Source organism: Miscanthus floridulus, chromosome 18 (assembly GCF_019320115.1).
Source record: "Miscanthus floridulus cultivar M001 chromosome 18, ASM1932011v1, whole genome shotgun sequence".
Classification (NCBI taxonomy): domain Eukaryota; kingdom Viridiplantae; phylum Streptophyta; class Magnoliopsida; order Poales; family Poaceae; genus Miscanthus; species Miscanthus floridulus.
In genome coordinates this window covers 58,549,222-58,566,053 of record NC_089597.1, presented here as the reverse complement: position 1 = coordinate 58,566,053, position 16,832 = coordinate 58,549,222, and the positions used below count along the sequence as shown (strand labels likewise).

Sequence of the window (16,832 nt, the reverse complement as noted above, 5' to 3'; positions counted from 1 at the left end):
AGGAAAATAGAGACCAAGCAGGGATATGGTTTGGGTATTGGTGTGTGTAAGAGGTTGTGTTCTGTGGCCAACGAGGCATAGCTTGGTTACACTATTTCCCTGTCTAAGTTAGTTAAGGACCAGCTGTTGCATTGGACTCTAGGCAAGTCATAGACTTATTATCCCGAGCACATACTTGGGTATAGGCCTAGGGAAGGCTTTTTGCTCTCTTGGCATGGGTTTCGGCTCTTTCCGGATAGACTGATTGGAGGCCGGGATGGTGGAGGTCTAAGCACCACCCTAAGTTTGGGATTCAGAAACGGGGGCTTATAGTCTAAGTTTGGACGGGACCTGGACCCCATGACAGGAGAGTGGCGGGTTGGTCCTGCTTGTGCCTAGGGTATAATCGGGACGTGTGTTTTGGGGTACCCAGCTGAGCACATTGATTCATGGATCATTGGGTAATCCGGTACGACTTGTCTACACTCTAGCACCATAGTAAGAACTGAAAGAGAAAAGGAGGTGAAATGGAACTATTTCCTCAACTCTTGCTTAAAAGTAGAATAGGTGCTTACATAGAATGGTTTGATAATGAACTAATCATGAATGCTAATGATTAACATACATAAGGACTCACTATTAGTATTGCTTTCTATAAAAAAAAGGAACCCAACAAGTCATAAAGCTTATCATATTCCTTGGAGTCGGGAACTTATTCCCACTAGTTGGATAAGTCTTACGAGTACATTGTGTACTCAGGGTTTATTTACCCCTGTTGAAGGTACTGCTTGAGGAGTAGCCATTGTGTGAAGGATTCTTCTGGTGGGCATAAACGAATCCTTATATATTATCGATAGATGTTTCTTTTCATTTCGCTGTTAAATTTCCGCACTCTGAATTTGGTACTGTAATAATATATTTCTAAGAACTCTGAATGTATGAAATGGACTAAGTAATGTAAACTCGTTCTCATTATTGGATCTTGAGGAAAAAATGTGGATTATTCGAGCTCTCCCTTGGGGTGTGCTCGATGGAATCCGCCCAATGTAGCTGGCTCTCGGGGTGCTTAGTGTCTAGTGGAAGACAAGCGCCTCCGTAAGTATGTTATTTTGGGTGGTTCTGCCATAGTTGGTACCAGAGCCAATAATGAGTCTATGAGTTTCATCACTCTTTTCTAAAGCTTAAAATTTGACCAACAAAAGTTTTGCAAAAAGTAGGATGCGATAAAATTATGTAAATAAGTATAAGCCCTAGAAATATGGTCTATCTAGGATAGCGGCACTAGTTTTACCTAATTAGTTTTTTGCAGGTACACTGACTTACGCTACGTAAGAAATCATTAGCATACGGAAAGTGAGTGTGCGATGTGCCAAAAATCTTGCGAAAGCCGCTATAATCCGGCTTGAGTGAACGTAAAGGCCGATGCATACATCATGAATGGATAATCTTGCTTAAACTAAATTTCCCCTACACGTATAATTTGGATTAGTAAATTGATAGGATAACAAAAAGAATGTTTTAATAAATGTTTTATTATTTCTCTAATCTCTTGTTCCTGATCTAGAGGGTTGTCCTAAATGGTTGGTTCCTATATTTTTTAGATGAACTTGAGGTCCGGTCGTGGGAGCACTAGTGCAGGAGCGGGCCATGGCCATGGCGAAGGCTAAGGTGAAAGTGGTCGGGGCAATGGGAACGACAATGGGGAGAGCCATGAGGCCCCACTTCTGGCTCCTCCTCCGCCGCCATCGCCACCTCCGATAACTCATGTAGAGATGATGGCGGAGATGTTGGCTGCTCGTCGCAAGTTAGCCCGTGCGATGGAGCTGCTGGCACATGCTATCGGTGGCTTCGCCCATGGAGGCCACGGGGGCAATGGTGGGAACAGGGGTGGTGCCTATGGTCCTAAGGGACCCTACTCTTATCAGGATTTCTTAAAGACACACCCACCCATGTTCACACCGACGGCTGAACCTCTAGATGTGGAGCATTGGCTTTGCATTCTAGAGCAAAAGTTTCTGCTTCTCACCATAACTGAGGAGCAGAAGATGCGCTTTGCAGTGCAACAACTATTGGGATCTGCTAGTGCATGGTGGAACACATTTAATGCCATGCAGCCGGTGGATCACCAGGTGACCTGGCAGGAGTTCACTATGGCCTTCAGAGAGTATTATATTCTGACTGTAGTTCTAAACAGGAAGTTGACAGAGTTTCTAGACCTGAGGCAAGGAAGCATGTTCATGATGGACTATGTCAACAAGTTCAACCACTTATCGCAATATGCTGGGACTCACGTTGATACGGATGAGAAGAAGAGGGATTGCTTCTATCGTGGCCTCTCTTGCATCTTATAGAAGGAGTTATATACAGGAAACTACCAGACCTTTAGGGCGATGATGAACGCTGCTATTGCCATGGAGGGATTATAGTGTGACTCTCAGGCAGAATGGAAGTGCAAGCAGGTGGCTATTGGGTCTTCTAGTCACCCCTAGGCGTAGAAGGTACAAGTTGTCAGGCGGGTGCCCTATGAGTCTTTGAGTGGGCATTCATTTCGATAGTCTCAGCTGACCTTTCAGGCTCCTTCCATTCAGTATCGTGCACCTACTCAGTAGGTGCAACATTAGCAGCCTCAGGGACAGTAGGCCCCACCTCATCAAGGATGGGGGAACAAGCTTGGTGCATGTTTCATGTGTGGCAAGGAAGGCCATTATGCCCAGGTGTGTCCACAAAACTAGCCTACCCAGTCTACTCAGCCCTCAGCTATCTCCCGCCTAATCAAGCGGATAGTTATAAAGATTCCTAGTTTGTTTGGAGCCCAGTGAAGAAGCTACCCTAGAAAGATTCCTAGTTTGTTTGGAGCCCAGTGAAGAAGCCTTCCAAACTTTGAAGAAATTTCTTACCACTGCTCCTGTCCTGGCCCAACCAGATATTGACAGACCTTTTGATGTATATTGTGATGCCTCAAAGACGGGGTTGGGATGTGTGCTTATGCAGGATGGGCAGGTGATAGCTTATGCTTCATGCCAACTAAAAAACATGAGGTGAATTATCCCACCCATGATTTAGAGCTGGCTGCCGTGGTGCATGCTCTAAAAATTTGGAGGCATTATCTGTTGGGAAACAAAGTACACATTTTTATAGATCACAAGAGCCTCAAATATATTTTCACTCAATCCGAGTTGAATATAAGGCAAAGGAGATGGTTGGAATTAATCAAGGATTATAACTTGGAGGTACATTACCACCCCAGAAAAGCTAATATGGTAGCTAATGCTTTGAGTCGGAAGTCATATCAGGCTGAAGAAACACCTTTGTCTCTCAACCTTGCTGAGGTGCTAGCTCACATTGCCTTAGTCTCAGATTTACTTGAGCAGCTTATTATAGAGCAAAGGCAAGATACTTCAAAAATTCCTCACATCAAGAAACTAATTGCCAAAGGGCATGGTCCTCAGTTTAGTATTGATGAGCAAGGGGTAGTAAGGTACAAGAATAGATTGGTGGTGCCATCAAATGAGGAGCTTAGAAGGAAGATTTTGACTGAAGCTCACCATTCCAAGTTGTCTATCCATCTTGGCAGTAACAAGATGTACCATGATTTGTGCCACTTGTATTGGTGGTCTAATATGAAGCAGGATATCACCAAGTATGCCACGGAGTGTGACACTTGTGGGAGAGTTAAGGCAGACCACATGCATACCCTAGGATATTTGTAGCCCTTGCCCATTCCTGTTTGGAAATGGGAAGATATTTCCATGGATTTCATTGTGGGTTTACCCCGCACATCCAAGGGTTATAACTCTATTTGGGTCATTGAGGATCGCCTTACCAAGTCAGCTCATTTTCTCCCAGTGGATTCTAGATATTCAGCTAGAAGGTATGCCAAGCTGTATTTTGACCGGATTGTGACCCTCCATGGAGTTCCTCTCACTATCATCTCTGATAGAGGGTCCATCTTTGTCTCCCATTTTTGGGAGCAGCTCTAGGAGTGTCTTGGTACTAGCCTCCTCCATAGTTCATCCTATCATCCATAGACTGATGGCCAAATAGAAAGGGTCAACTAGGTACTTGAAGATATGTTGAGAGCTTCTACCATTTCTTTTCCTGAGAAGTGGGACGAATGCTTGAACTTAGCTGAGTTTTCCTACAACAATAGCTATCAAGAAAGCATTCGTATGGCACCCTTTGAAGCTCTATATGGGAAGAAATGTAGGACACCACTTAACTGGGTTGAATTGGGAGACCATGGATATTTTGGGCCTAATTTTATCAAAGAAGCTCAAGAGCAAGTCAGTATTATTCAGAGTCATTTGAAGGCAGCTCAGAGCCGATAGAAAGCTTATGTGGACAAGCGAAGAAGACCTTTGCAGTTTGTAGTTGGGGATCATGTGTACCTCAAGGTGTCTCCTATGAGAGGGGTGCATCGGTTTGGTGTTCATGGCAAGCTAGCTCCTTGATATGTGGGTCCTTACAAGATTTTGAGGCAGTGTGGCCTAGTTGCTCATCGTCTCCAACTCCTAGATATTTTATCAGCGATACACGATGTGTTCCATGTATCTCAGTTGAAGAAATGTTTGCGAGTACCTAATGAAGCTATGGAAATTGAAGGACTTCCCCTCTAGCCTGACTTGATGTATATTGAGCATCCTGTCAAGATCTTAGATGAGAAAGAAAGAGTGACTAGGAACAATGTGGTGAAGTTCTACAAGGTTCAATGGTAAAACCACTCGAAAGGTGAAGCAATGTGGGAGCAAGAAAGTTACATCCTAGAGCATTATCCCCATCTTCTTTCTGGTACATCAAGGTAGTTGTTTATTTTGAAATGTATTCCTTAGCTCTTTTCCCACACTACGCACATGAAATCTCAAGATGTGATTTTGTTTTAGGGGGGTAGATTTGTAACACTCTCGGTGTTACATTGTAAAATCTTTTGCTAAAACATGTCATGAGCATCATGGTTATGTGTCAATGTATGTAATATAGTGTGTGAATCAATTTACGTAACTTAAAACGACCAACGGAAATGCTTAACAAAAGGTCATTCGTGACGTATAAAATTTTCAAGTATGGATGTTCGCAAATTTTTATTGAATGAAAACACTATAGAACGTATATACATAACTTTAGTAAAGTTGGAAGTATGAACCTTGTAGATGATGATGAAATACCTACAGTCAAAAAATGAATTCACTAGCTAGTGTACCTAATAGCTTTGAAATCGAATGTGACGCGAATCCGATCAAGACTTAGTCGATTTCGTAAGTCTGAAAAATGATTTGACAAGGCTAAGTTTGGCATTTTTTGTAGAGCAATTGGGTTAAGGAGTGATGGGGTATTAGGGCTTGTTTTAGTAGCCAAACATGCCCTCTTAAGTATAGCATAGGTGGTTTGGCAATTGAATCATCAAATTGGATTTTTAGGATGCTTTTAAAAAGTGTGCATGGCATGTTCCCGACCGGTTTCAATGCGTGGGCATGGTCACCATGCCTCGGGCACTCAGTGTCATAGCGTTGGCCATCCGATGCACACGCACACGCGCATCGCCATGCTCGCCAAGACACTAGGGGCCATTTGGCTTGGCCGCTCTACCCCGCCATGCCCTACCATTGCCATCATGGGCCCGACACCCTGGCCGGTCCACTACCGCCTGGCTGCTCTGCTTTGCCATGTCACTACCTTGCATTACATCACATCATGTCTGCGCTGCGCTATTCCTCTCTAACTGAGTGGGTGCCATCCACGTGGCCTTGCGCACCATCGCGATGCCATTAATGGTGCCACAGCGTGCGGGCCATGGCTATCGCCGATGCGCTCGCTCATCCAATGTGTTTGGGGAAAGGATCCCTCGGCCATGACACCCGCACCCTACCAAGATGCACCCTAGTTGAAGTATGATGGGTCCCATAGCCGTACCTTCCACCCGTGTGCCCCCGCTTCTCTCTATGCCGCCACCGTCGCCTTGCACCCACGAGCGTGCCAGAAAGAAGTCACCTCTCTTCAATTTGCCTTGTCCACACCTACGCTGTCTTGTCCTCTCACCGCCTATGCCACCTATAGTCTTGATGATGGCCGGTCAGGCACCAATTTGGCGTTTCTGCCCCGGCAAGCCGTTAAGGCCGTGCTTGGCTGTGGGAATGGACAGCTCGCTCGCCCGTCGCTCGCTGCCCAATTAGCTGCACCATTACCTTTGCTTAGATCCTTCCTCCACCCCATGCACCTCAGCCTTGCCGCTACCGGCCCGCCTTGGTCGTTGACACGATGGTGTCACCACAGTGCGCCGCCGCATCCCACCATCGCATGTGGCCAGCTCGGTTCGGGGAATCCCAGCCAAACCATCACCACAATAGCAACTAGGGTACATTAGTGGAGCTTTAGAGTTTGCCAGCTCTCCCCGCGGTGGCTTAGGGTGGTTAGTGTGATCACACCACCGTCGTGTATGGCCGCATGCCGTGGCCGCCACTTCCACGAGCTCTGTCGCCCCTATAAACTCGGCTAGGGTAGGCTCTAGGGTTGTAGGTGTTGTTCGGCTCGCTATCTAGGGTGGAGCGGGTCTTGGTTCGCAGGCATGGTGGTCCAGTGCCGTCGTCGCCACGTCGGTGCGCGCAGGGGTGGACCTAGCCATTGTAAAGAGGGATTATTCTGAGGGCTAGTTTGGTTAAGTCCCAACTGTAGGAATAGGCCGCATAGTAGTTAGGAGAATAGCAGTTTGTTTAGGTGTGTTTTCACATAAGTGGCCAGCGCGCGTGGGCCTCCCCATCGTGGGCCATTATCGCGTGGTTGGGCCGCGCCCCACGTGGGCCACTCTAGTGGGCCGCGTGCGCTGCGTGGGAGTGGGCCGCGCTGCTCGCTCGTGGGCCGTGTGAGTTAGATTTTGTTTTCCATTTTATAAAGTATAGAATTAGCTTTATAATTTACATTATAAGTTGAACTTTGGAAATTAATATCAATTGACATAAGTAGCCAAAAATTGTGAAATAAATTATGTTGAGTTCCTAAAAATGTGGTCTACCTGATAGTATGATTAGTTTATGTATGTTTGTGTTGATGCTAAGGTCTATTAAATCATTTGGAAGTGCTAATATCATTTAGATTAATAATTGTAGGAATTCTTATGGCAAATTGGTAATAGCTTTGAATATGAAATTTTTACAGTAGGTCCATTAGATTATTATATGCTCAGTGTAATTTTTGTAGTCTTAGAATAGGATGATAAATAGAGTAGCTAGTACTCCTTGTTTTATCATGTATAGAGTAAATCGATATTAAGAGTAAGAATGTCTTTAGTTGCTAAGTTAATACATGAAATGTTTCATACCTGTTTAGTGGAAATGATAGGCAACTTAGCGTCTTAGTCGGTAGAGCTAGCTTAGTAGATTGATAGATGTATTTTTATTTTAAGAGTTGCTGTTGTCGTATTATTAAGTGTTGATCATCATTTCATGCATGTAGATAATGAGTTGGTAGATTTCATGCCTACGGGCAAGCAAGAGTACAAGGAGATCATTGAAGAGTATGAGGAGGAGATTCTCGTATAGGAGGGAGCCCCGTAGCCTTCAGTTGCTGACTTTGTTGACACCCCATCTGCCCAAGGCAAGCCCCAGTGCATAACCCTTATTTTGAATGATATCTGAATATATATATATATATGTGATGTGTAATTACATTACAGGCATTTTATGGAAACTACATGCATAGATATACCTACATATGAGTCCTACTAGCATAGGTCGAGTAGTCGCTATGCTCAGGATTTCGGTAGCGTGAGTAACATGCCATTGCTCATAATAGGTGATTATTATTATCACTCATGATAAAATGGTAAAAGGAAAATGGAGACCGGGTAGGGATATGGTTGTGTATTGGTGGGTGTAAGAGGTTGTGTCCTAAGGCCAATGGGGCATAGCTTGGTTATACTGTTTCCTTATCTGAGTTGGTTAAGGACCGGCCGTTGTATTGGACTCTTGGCAAGTCACAGACTTATTATCCCGAGGACATACTTGGGTATGGGCGCAGGGAAGGCTTGTTGCTCTCTTATCGTGGGTTCTGGCTCTTTCTAGACTGACTGATTGGAGGAGTGGATGGTGGAGGTCTAAGCACCGCACTAAGTCTGGGATTCAGTAGTGGGGGCTTGGAGTCCAAGTTTGGATGGGGACCTGCACCTCATGACAGGAGAGTGGCAGGTTGGTCCTGCTTGTGCCTAGGGTACAAGCAGGGCGTGTGTTTTGGGGTACCTAGCTGGGCACATTGATTCGCGAATCCCCAGGTGATCCGGTATGGCTTGTCTACACTCTAGCACCGTAGTAAGAACTAAAAGAGAAAAGGTGGTGAAATGGAACTATTTGCTCAACTCTTGCTTGAAAGTAGAACAGGTGCTTACATAGAATGGTTAGATAATGAACTAATCATGAATGCTAATGATTAACATACATAAGGACTCACTATTAGTATTACTTTCTGCAAAAAAGGAACCCAACAAACAATAAAGCTTATCATATTCCTTACAGTCGGGAACTTATTCCCACTAGTCGGATAAGTCTTGTGAGTATATTGTGTACTCAGGGTTTATTTACCCCTGTTGTAGGTACTGCTTGAGGAGTAGCCATTGTGTGAAGGATTCTTCTAGTGGGCACAGACGTATCCTTGTATATTATCGATAGATGTTTCTTTTCATTCCGCTGTTAAATTTCCGCACTCTGAATTTGGTACTGTAATAATATATTTCTAAGAACTCTAGATGTATGAAATGGACTAAGTAATGTAAACTCGTTCTCATTATTGGATCCTAAGGAAAAAATGTGGATTATTTTTGTTCTCCCTTGGGGTGTGCTCGATGGAATCCACCCGATGTAGCTGGCTCTTGGGGTGCTTAGTGTCTAGTGGGAGACAAACGCCTCTGTAAGTACGTTATTTCGAGTGGTTCTACCATAGAAAACACCAACAGAACCAAAACTTTATTTTTCCTTCTCTATCCTTAGGCACATTGAACAAGATGAAATTGATGTTATGTGCCTTGTTCATTTATATCATGGGTGATAAGATTAGAAGATTGAACATGAATGTAGCATTTAAGTACATTTTGCAGAAAAGACTGAGTTGCTTAACCTACGGAATGATTGTCTATCTTTTCAAAATGTATCAAACTTTACATGATTATGACTATCATTTTCCAGAGATAGGATGTGCAATATTTAGCTTATTTGGTTAAGACTATGAGCTCAAGAAAGTGGTGCTAGTAACAAGTTTAAAGAATTAAATATGTTGAGTTAATCAGATTGGATCAAGTAAATTTGTAACTCAAACATGTTTATTTCTTATTTATGTGCCTACCAGAATAAAGGAAAAACTTTTTTAAATAATGACCATTTACCTTAGGATGTTACCTTTGTCATTAGAGCGTGATGACACCATGTGACGAAGGGTAGATGACTCGTGATGGTCCTTCCTTTTTCCTTGAAGTTTTCCTTGTTTGGCTAGTCTTGCAGCTTGAGCTATTCATGAGCTTCTTGTTTCCTAGTTCACACCTTTTCTTTCTCATCCTTCTATCATGCCATCTTTCTGCTCTTCGATCTTTTGACACCTTGTTAGACCTTTTGCTTCAATAATTGTTTTATGCCTGCAAAGGATTAGGGGACAACACATACCTGAAGGAATATACAATTTTGAAACATAGGTTGTTTGTCCATAATTTTGTAATCTCCATCTATGCTAATAAAAATATAGTGTTAGAATTATTTTAACATAGTTTTTGTTTATCATGTTCTATACAAACTTGGCTCAAGGCAAAGGTAACTTGCAGCAGAAGACAAAGTGAATGACTTTTGATACTTATAGTTCTTTCATTCCTAATGAATGAGCTATGTCTTCTTTGCGCAAAGTTATTGGAGTTCACCATGTGCCTTGCTTCATCTTTGATTTGAATTCATCTTGTGACTTACCCAAATTGAATTAAGAGTTTCCTACAGTGGTTAGTCTAGCAAAATGACCAGTATCTACTATAGCATATTCTTGGTTCAAAAATCAAACAAGACACCTTGTCTAATTTAATCTAGGAAAGCATTTTAACCTAAGCACCACGCTTAATTTAAAAAGCCTTCTGAAGTAGGATCAGTACTCCTAAACTAAGCACCATGCTTAATTTAAAAGATGTATGAACATACTCCAAACCTTAAGCATACTATAGCAAACAAAGGTAGCATGAAAACATTATAGAGTTTTATTCAAATAGAGATGAAGAGCATGGTTGTTATTTAGCAAACTAAGCGTGGTATAAAGGTAGAGACAACCAAGATAAATTTATCAACATGGCAAGAGATTTTTTAAAGAAGTCCAACCCCCATGCTTGAATTTTGCAAATGCAAAATCAAGTTTGGGTGGATGTTATTAAATGTTGCATGATAATGGGTTGGACATACCTTGCGTCGTCATCCTTCATTCTTTTTGCTTCAAACCTGGAATGGTTAGTGACAAAAATACCCAAAGGAATATTTTCACAATTATGTTTCTATGCTCACTTCATAAGAGTATCACAGCAGAAGGTGAAAACTCATATTATATTATGAAAGTGCTTGCTTTAGGGCAACAACTCATTTTTGGGAAACCTTCGAATTATGTTTCAAGTTGGTGAAGTGGTTTCCCCTCCAACACCAACCTTTGCATGCCTATCTCAAGATTCACACAACGAGATCTACAATATTTATGATAAACATATGCATCTACAACCACCCTTTCATAGTCTTGATGAACGAGAATGAGGGGGTTGAAGATCTTGTGTGTGGCAATGTTAGAGAGACCAATTGATTCAGGAGATTTTTCATATGAGCATGGATTTGATGAGGTGTTCATGAAATAACTTCCATGCTCGTTGATGTCATCTTCCTTTTCAAGCTCTAGGGGTGTTTCTTCATGAATGTCTATAGGTGAAAATATTGTCTCCATCATTCCATGCCTATGACATTCTTTGGATGTTTTATTGTCCAAGATTTCCCATGGATTGGTGACTCTCAGGTTGATCTCATCTAAAGCCTCATCCATCCATTCAATGGCAATGGCACATAAGTTCTTAATATCCTCCAACCATCGTTGTTGCTCTTCTTGGTCTTCCTTGTGGCCTTCATGATTCCTATACTTTGGTTGTCTTAGTGGGTTTCTAGGGTCATCATGAAACCTTGGAGAGAGAGCATAAAAGGAATCATCGGGGTCAAGGATGGGTTGAAAGATGGGTTTAGATAAGACATCTAATGTGGGTATAGAAGGGGAGATAATAGGAGTGGCTTCTAAATGGCTTGGCTCTCCTTCTATGGGTTCACTAGACATGTCATCCTTGAATTCTTCCCAATATCTTATATAAGGATGCTTTCTAAGAGATCCCTTCTTGAGAGGATTTGAATTATATTCACTCAAAGGTCTCTTATGTAGCAAAAAGTTTGAGCTTTTCCCAAAATCAGCATAAAAAAGATCATCCTTAATTTCAACAGGGATTTCCAAAGGTGGAATTCCTTCTTCTCTTGGGGGATTTTGGGGTATTGATGGTTCAAGATTGACAGCTAAATCTTGGGATTGGAGTCATTGTGATTTAGCTATAAGAACTTCCTCTTCTTGATCGAGGGATGATTTCTTACCTTTCTCATGGAGTTCATTATAAATGCTAGTGCAGGGAGTCTTTCCACTAATTCTATCAAGCATAGCCCTTGCTTCACTAGTAGACAAATGAAAGAAAGCTCCTCTAAAGGCTGCATCAAGGGATTCCATGGAATCCTTGCTAAGACCTATGTAAAAATGTTGAGGAAGTACAGGGTCTTGAATGGCAAGGTCTGGGCCAGTGAAGATGATTTCATTAAAATGATCACACGATGTACCCAAGAGATTCTTCTTTTAGTTGTCTAAAATTTAGAACCTCTTTCCAAAGGCTAACCACTTTAGAGATGGGAAAGAAACATAAACAAAATTTAGAGCATAATATTTCCCAATCTCCTTGCATACTCCCTATGGTTTGACTATACTAATGTTTAGCTCTTCCTATCAAAGAGAATGGAAACAACTTTCATCTTAAAGCATTGTTAGACATGCCAGCGATACACAAGCATGCATAGGTCTGCTCAAACTCTCGTAGGTGTGAGTATGGGTTTTCATCGCCTTCTCCCGAGAAGGATTGATCCTGAATCAATTTTATTAAAAACAGGCGTAGCTCATAACCAGGTGCTAGGATAGGTTCTGAAGATTTTGGTGGCGCAAAGCTCATGCTCGTGGGTTTAGCGTATTGATAGATAGGAGTGGAATTCATAATGAAAAAGAAAAGAAAAGAATGAAGGAATAAAAAGATAAAAGAATATGATACAAGGTTAAGCTAGGTCCATAGTTAGTTCAGCAACCGTTTCCCCGGCAACGGCGCCAGAAAGCATGGAATTCAAGGCCACATCATCCAAGGGCAAGGCAAAGCAAGATACATCAAGTGAAGATGATGGCTCATGGGATGGTGATGATGAGAAGATGACTCTCTTTGTCAAGAGATTTGGCAAGTTCATGATGAAGAAGGGCTACAATGCTAGAAGAAATAAATCTTCATCCAAGAACAAGGAAGAGTCAAGAAGGTGCTTCAATTGTGGAAGCAAAGATCATCTTGTTGCTCAATGCCCATATAATAACGACAAAGATGATGACAAGAAGAATAAGAAGAAGGACAAGAAGGTAAAGAAAGAGCAGATGGACAAGATGACCTTCAAGAAAAAGAAGGGTGGTTCATATGTGGTCACTTGGGATAGTGATGCTTCCTCAAGTGATGATGATGATAGTGATGATGACAAGACCACCAAGAAGAAGGCACTTGCAAGCATTGCTATCAATGAGAAGCCTTCTCTCTTCAACACTCCATCATGCTTCATGGCTAAGGCTAGTAAGATACAAATTTGTGATGATGGAAGTGATGAGGAACATGATAATGAAAATGAAAATAAAAGTGATAGTGATGATGATGAACCTACTAAGGATAAACTATTTGATATGCTAGAAGATGCTAAAGAACACTTTGGCATTAAGAGAAGGGAATGCAAAAGCTTGCGTAAGGAACTAAAAGCCCTTAAGTAAGCCTTTGATGAGCTCAATGCATCTCATGAGAGGCTAGAGGAAGCCCATGAGAAGCTTGGCAAGGCTCACAAAAAGCTTGAAATGGCTCATTCCTCTTTGCTTGATGAGCAAACTAAAAAGAAGCATGTAGAGACTTGCAATGTAGGCTTAACTTGTGATATAATTGATGAATCATTATCTATGCCTATCATTGTTGCTCCCGATAACCCTTCTTGTAGTACTTCTACTTCCACCTCATCAAGTAGTGATGGTTTCACTTGTGATGTCTCACTAATGGTTGAGAATGAGAACCTCAAGAAGGAGGTCAATAAGCTCACTCACACCTTGGCTAAGGCCTATGGTGGCGAGGACCGCTTGCTTATGTGCTTGGGTAGCCAAAGAGCTTCTCTCTACAAAGAGGGATTGGGCTATACCCCCAAGAAAGGCAAGGCAGCTTTTGCTCCTCACAAAACTAGTTTTATGAAGAATAATAGTCGGTTTTGCACTAGTTGCAAGCAAGTTGGTCATGTAGAGCAAAAGTGCATGAACAAGAAATCACAAGCTAATGTATTCTCCATTAAGCTTGATTCCTTCTATGTGTTTACCAAAGATGCAAATGATGTCAAGGCTAAGTTCATTGGTAAACCATGGATGGGCTCAAAGAAGAAAGCCATTTGGGTGCCAAAGAGCTTGGTCACTAACCTTCAAGGACCCAAGCAAATTTAGGTACCTAAAAAGAATTGATCTTCTTTTGTAGGCCAATTATAAAGCCGGGGGAAGGCATTGGGTTCTTGATAGTGGGTGCACTCAACACATGACCAGTGATGCAAGAATGTTCAACTCAATCAACACCAATGGCAATGATGGTTATGATAGTATCACATTTGGTGACAATGGCAAAGGCAAGGGTAAAGGGCTTGGTAAGATTGCAATATCCAACGACATGAGCATTTCCAATGTGTTGCTAGTAGAGAGCTTGAACTTCAACTTGCTATCTGTGGCTCAATTGTGTGATCTTAGATTCAAATGCATATTTGGGGTAGATGATGTAGAAATCATAAGTATAGATGGCTCTAATTTGATCTTCAAAGGCTTTAGATATAAGAATCTATACTTGGTTGATTTCAATGCTAGTGAAGCTAAATTATCTACATGTTTGTTCACTAAGTCTAGCATGGGTTGGTTATGGCATAGAAGGCTTAGTTATGTTGGAATGAAACAATTGAATAGATTGGTTAAGCATGACTTGGTTAGAGGCTTGAAAGATGTTGTGTTTGAAAAGGATAAGCTTTGTAGCTCTTGTCAAGCCAGAAAACAAGTTGGAAACATCCATCCCAAGAAAAGCATGATGAGCACTAGTAAAGCATTTTTGTAATTGCACATGGATTTGTTTGGGCCAACTCAATACACTAGCATCGGTGGTAACAAATATGGCTTTGTGATAGTGGATGATTATACTAGATACACTTGGGTATTCTTTCTAGTGGACAAAAGTGATGTGTTTGCAACATTCAAATCATTTGTCAAGGGCATTCACAATGAGTTTGAAACAACCATTAAGAGAGTTAGAAGTGACAATGGTAGTGAGTTCAAGAACACTAGAATTGATGAGTTGTGTGATGAATTTGGAATTAGACACCAATTCTCAGCCAAGTACACTCCACAATCAAATGGCCTTGTTGAGAGGAAGAATAGTACACTCATTGATATGGCAAGGTCTATGCTTAGTGAGTACAATATGAGTCAATCTTTTTGGGCCGAAGCTATCAACACGGCTTGCTATTGTAGCAACCGCCTCTATTGTCACCCATTGAAAGAGAAGACACCATATGAGCTCTTGAATGGTAGAAAGCCCAACATTGCATATTATCGGGTCTTTGGTTGCAAATGTTATATCTTGAAGAAAGGCACTAAATTGGGCAAGTTTGACAAGAAATGTGATGAAGGACTCTTACTTGGATACTCAACCACTAGCAAAGCATATAGAGTTTGGAATTTGGATAGTGGTACTCTTGAGGAAGTTCATGATGCTCAATTTGATGAAACCAAGGGTTCACAAGAAGAGAATGAGAACTTAGAAGATGTTAGAGGCATTCAACTTTCAAATGCCATGAAGAACATGGATGTTGGTGAATTGAGGCCTAGGCAAGCAAATGATGATGAAGATGATCAAGTGCAAGTGCTCTCTAACTCAAATGTGCAAGATGATATAAATCAAGCTACTACAAGTGGCTCTCATGATAATGAACAAGATCAAGTGGCTAGTACATCATCTCAACCTAATGATCAAGCAAGTGCAAGCAATCAAGTTTCAATCCTCCAACCAATCAATGTTGTAAGGGATCATCCATTGGACACTATCATTGGTGATATTTCAAGAGGTGTGCAAACTATATCAAGATTGGCTTCATTTTGTGAGTATTTCTATCGACAGAATATCGTCGGTAGTCCTCTGAGGGGTATCCCACGAAGGTAGATTGATCAGTAGGGGATCGTGAGATCAAGAACAAGAAGGCAATAGAGACACACGAGTTAGACAGGTTTAGGTCGTCAATATGACGTAATACCCTACTCCTGTGGTCTGTTGGTTTGTATTAGCTATCGTATGATATTGCCTATATTTGGAAGGGGTCCCTGCCCACCTTATATAGTTCGGGGAGCAGGGTTACAAGTCAGTTAGATTTGAGAGATAACCAGAAAGTAATAATTGATTACAGGAATCTTAGGATCATACATATCCTAGCAGATCTCGTAGTATCTTCAAGATATCTTCTAGATGTCTTACGGAAGGTGCCGACCAGGATTGTGCCCCATAAGGCTTTGTCTTGTGGGCTGGGCCGCCCCTAAGGGTGCAGCCCATGTGGTCTACCATGGGTATCCAGGGTTATACCCCCCATAGCTAGTCCCTGAGCGCCTTGTACCCATTGAACAACGTCGTCTTGTGCTTGTCCGAGCAGGTGCAAACAAAGCCGAGCAGTCAAACTCATGGTCTGACCACCATGAAGAGTTGCCGAGCAGTAGCGAGCAGTTGCAAGCAGTGAGGACCACAACCGAGCAGTAAGATCCAAGCATGGCTTGCCATAAGGGTGTAAGGAGCTCAAGTTCATAATAGAAAATTTCCTCGTAGTGGACCAAGTGTGCCCACTTAGAGTCCGACCATAGGGAAGGAGTAAATCTTCTTCAAGAGGCATGTAGTCTTCAAGAAAAAATCCTGCACATTCACCGCGAGGTGAAGTGTGCCCACTTAGTCCTCGAGCCTGATAGTAGATGACGTAGTCATGTCGTGCCAGGGTCAAAAAGTAGAATAATAATAGAAGACCAGCTGAGCAGGCAGCCAGTCCCTGGGCATGGCCCCAAAAAGAAATAAAGCACATTCACCGCAAGGTGAAGTGTGCCCACTTAGTCCTCGAGCCTGACAGTAGGTGACACAGTCACGTGGTGCCAGGGTCAGAAATAGAGAAACAGTTAAAGACCAGCCGAGTAGGCAGCCAGTCCCTAAGCTACAAGCGGAGATATCGGAGAAATCAAACCATAGAGAAAAAACCAGAGTAATGGTTGTACAATGATGGTTACTAAGCCTTAATAAATGGTGAAGAAGTCAGCGAATATTCGGTGAGTAGCAACTGATGGTGGTGATAAATGGGTGACATGGGCTGCAGTTGCGCAAAAGCCCAAGTTACGGCCCACCTTGCTGTTGCGGAGGATTCAGAGAGGTGCAAATCATGGGAACGGTTTCCCAAAAAAGCTTAACTACGAGTAGGTGGGGAAAGTGCCATATAACTACACCACCGCATCCCAAG

The 16,832-nt window shown here is 42.3% G+C and overlaps 1 protein-coding gene across 1 annotated transcript; it reads left to right on the top strand.

The window, feature by feature from the left end:
• Positions 1-1,796: 1,796 nt before the first annotated feature.
• On the top strand, positions 1,797-2,330 carry LOC136523905 (uncharacterized). Its single transcript, XM_066517428.1, has one exon. The coding sequence runs from the start codon at positions 1,797-1,799 to the stop codon at positions 2,328-2,330; it is 534 nt and encodes a 177-aa protein (XP_066373525.1).
• The last annotated feature ends 14,502 nt before the right edge of the window (positions 2,331-16,832 follow it).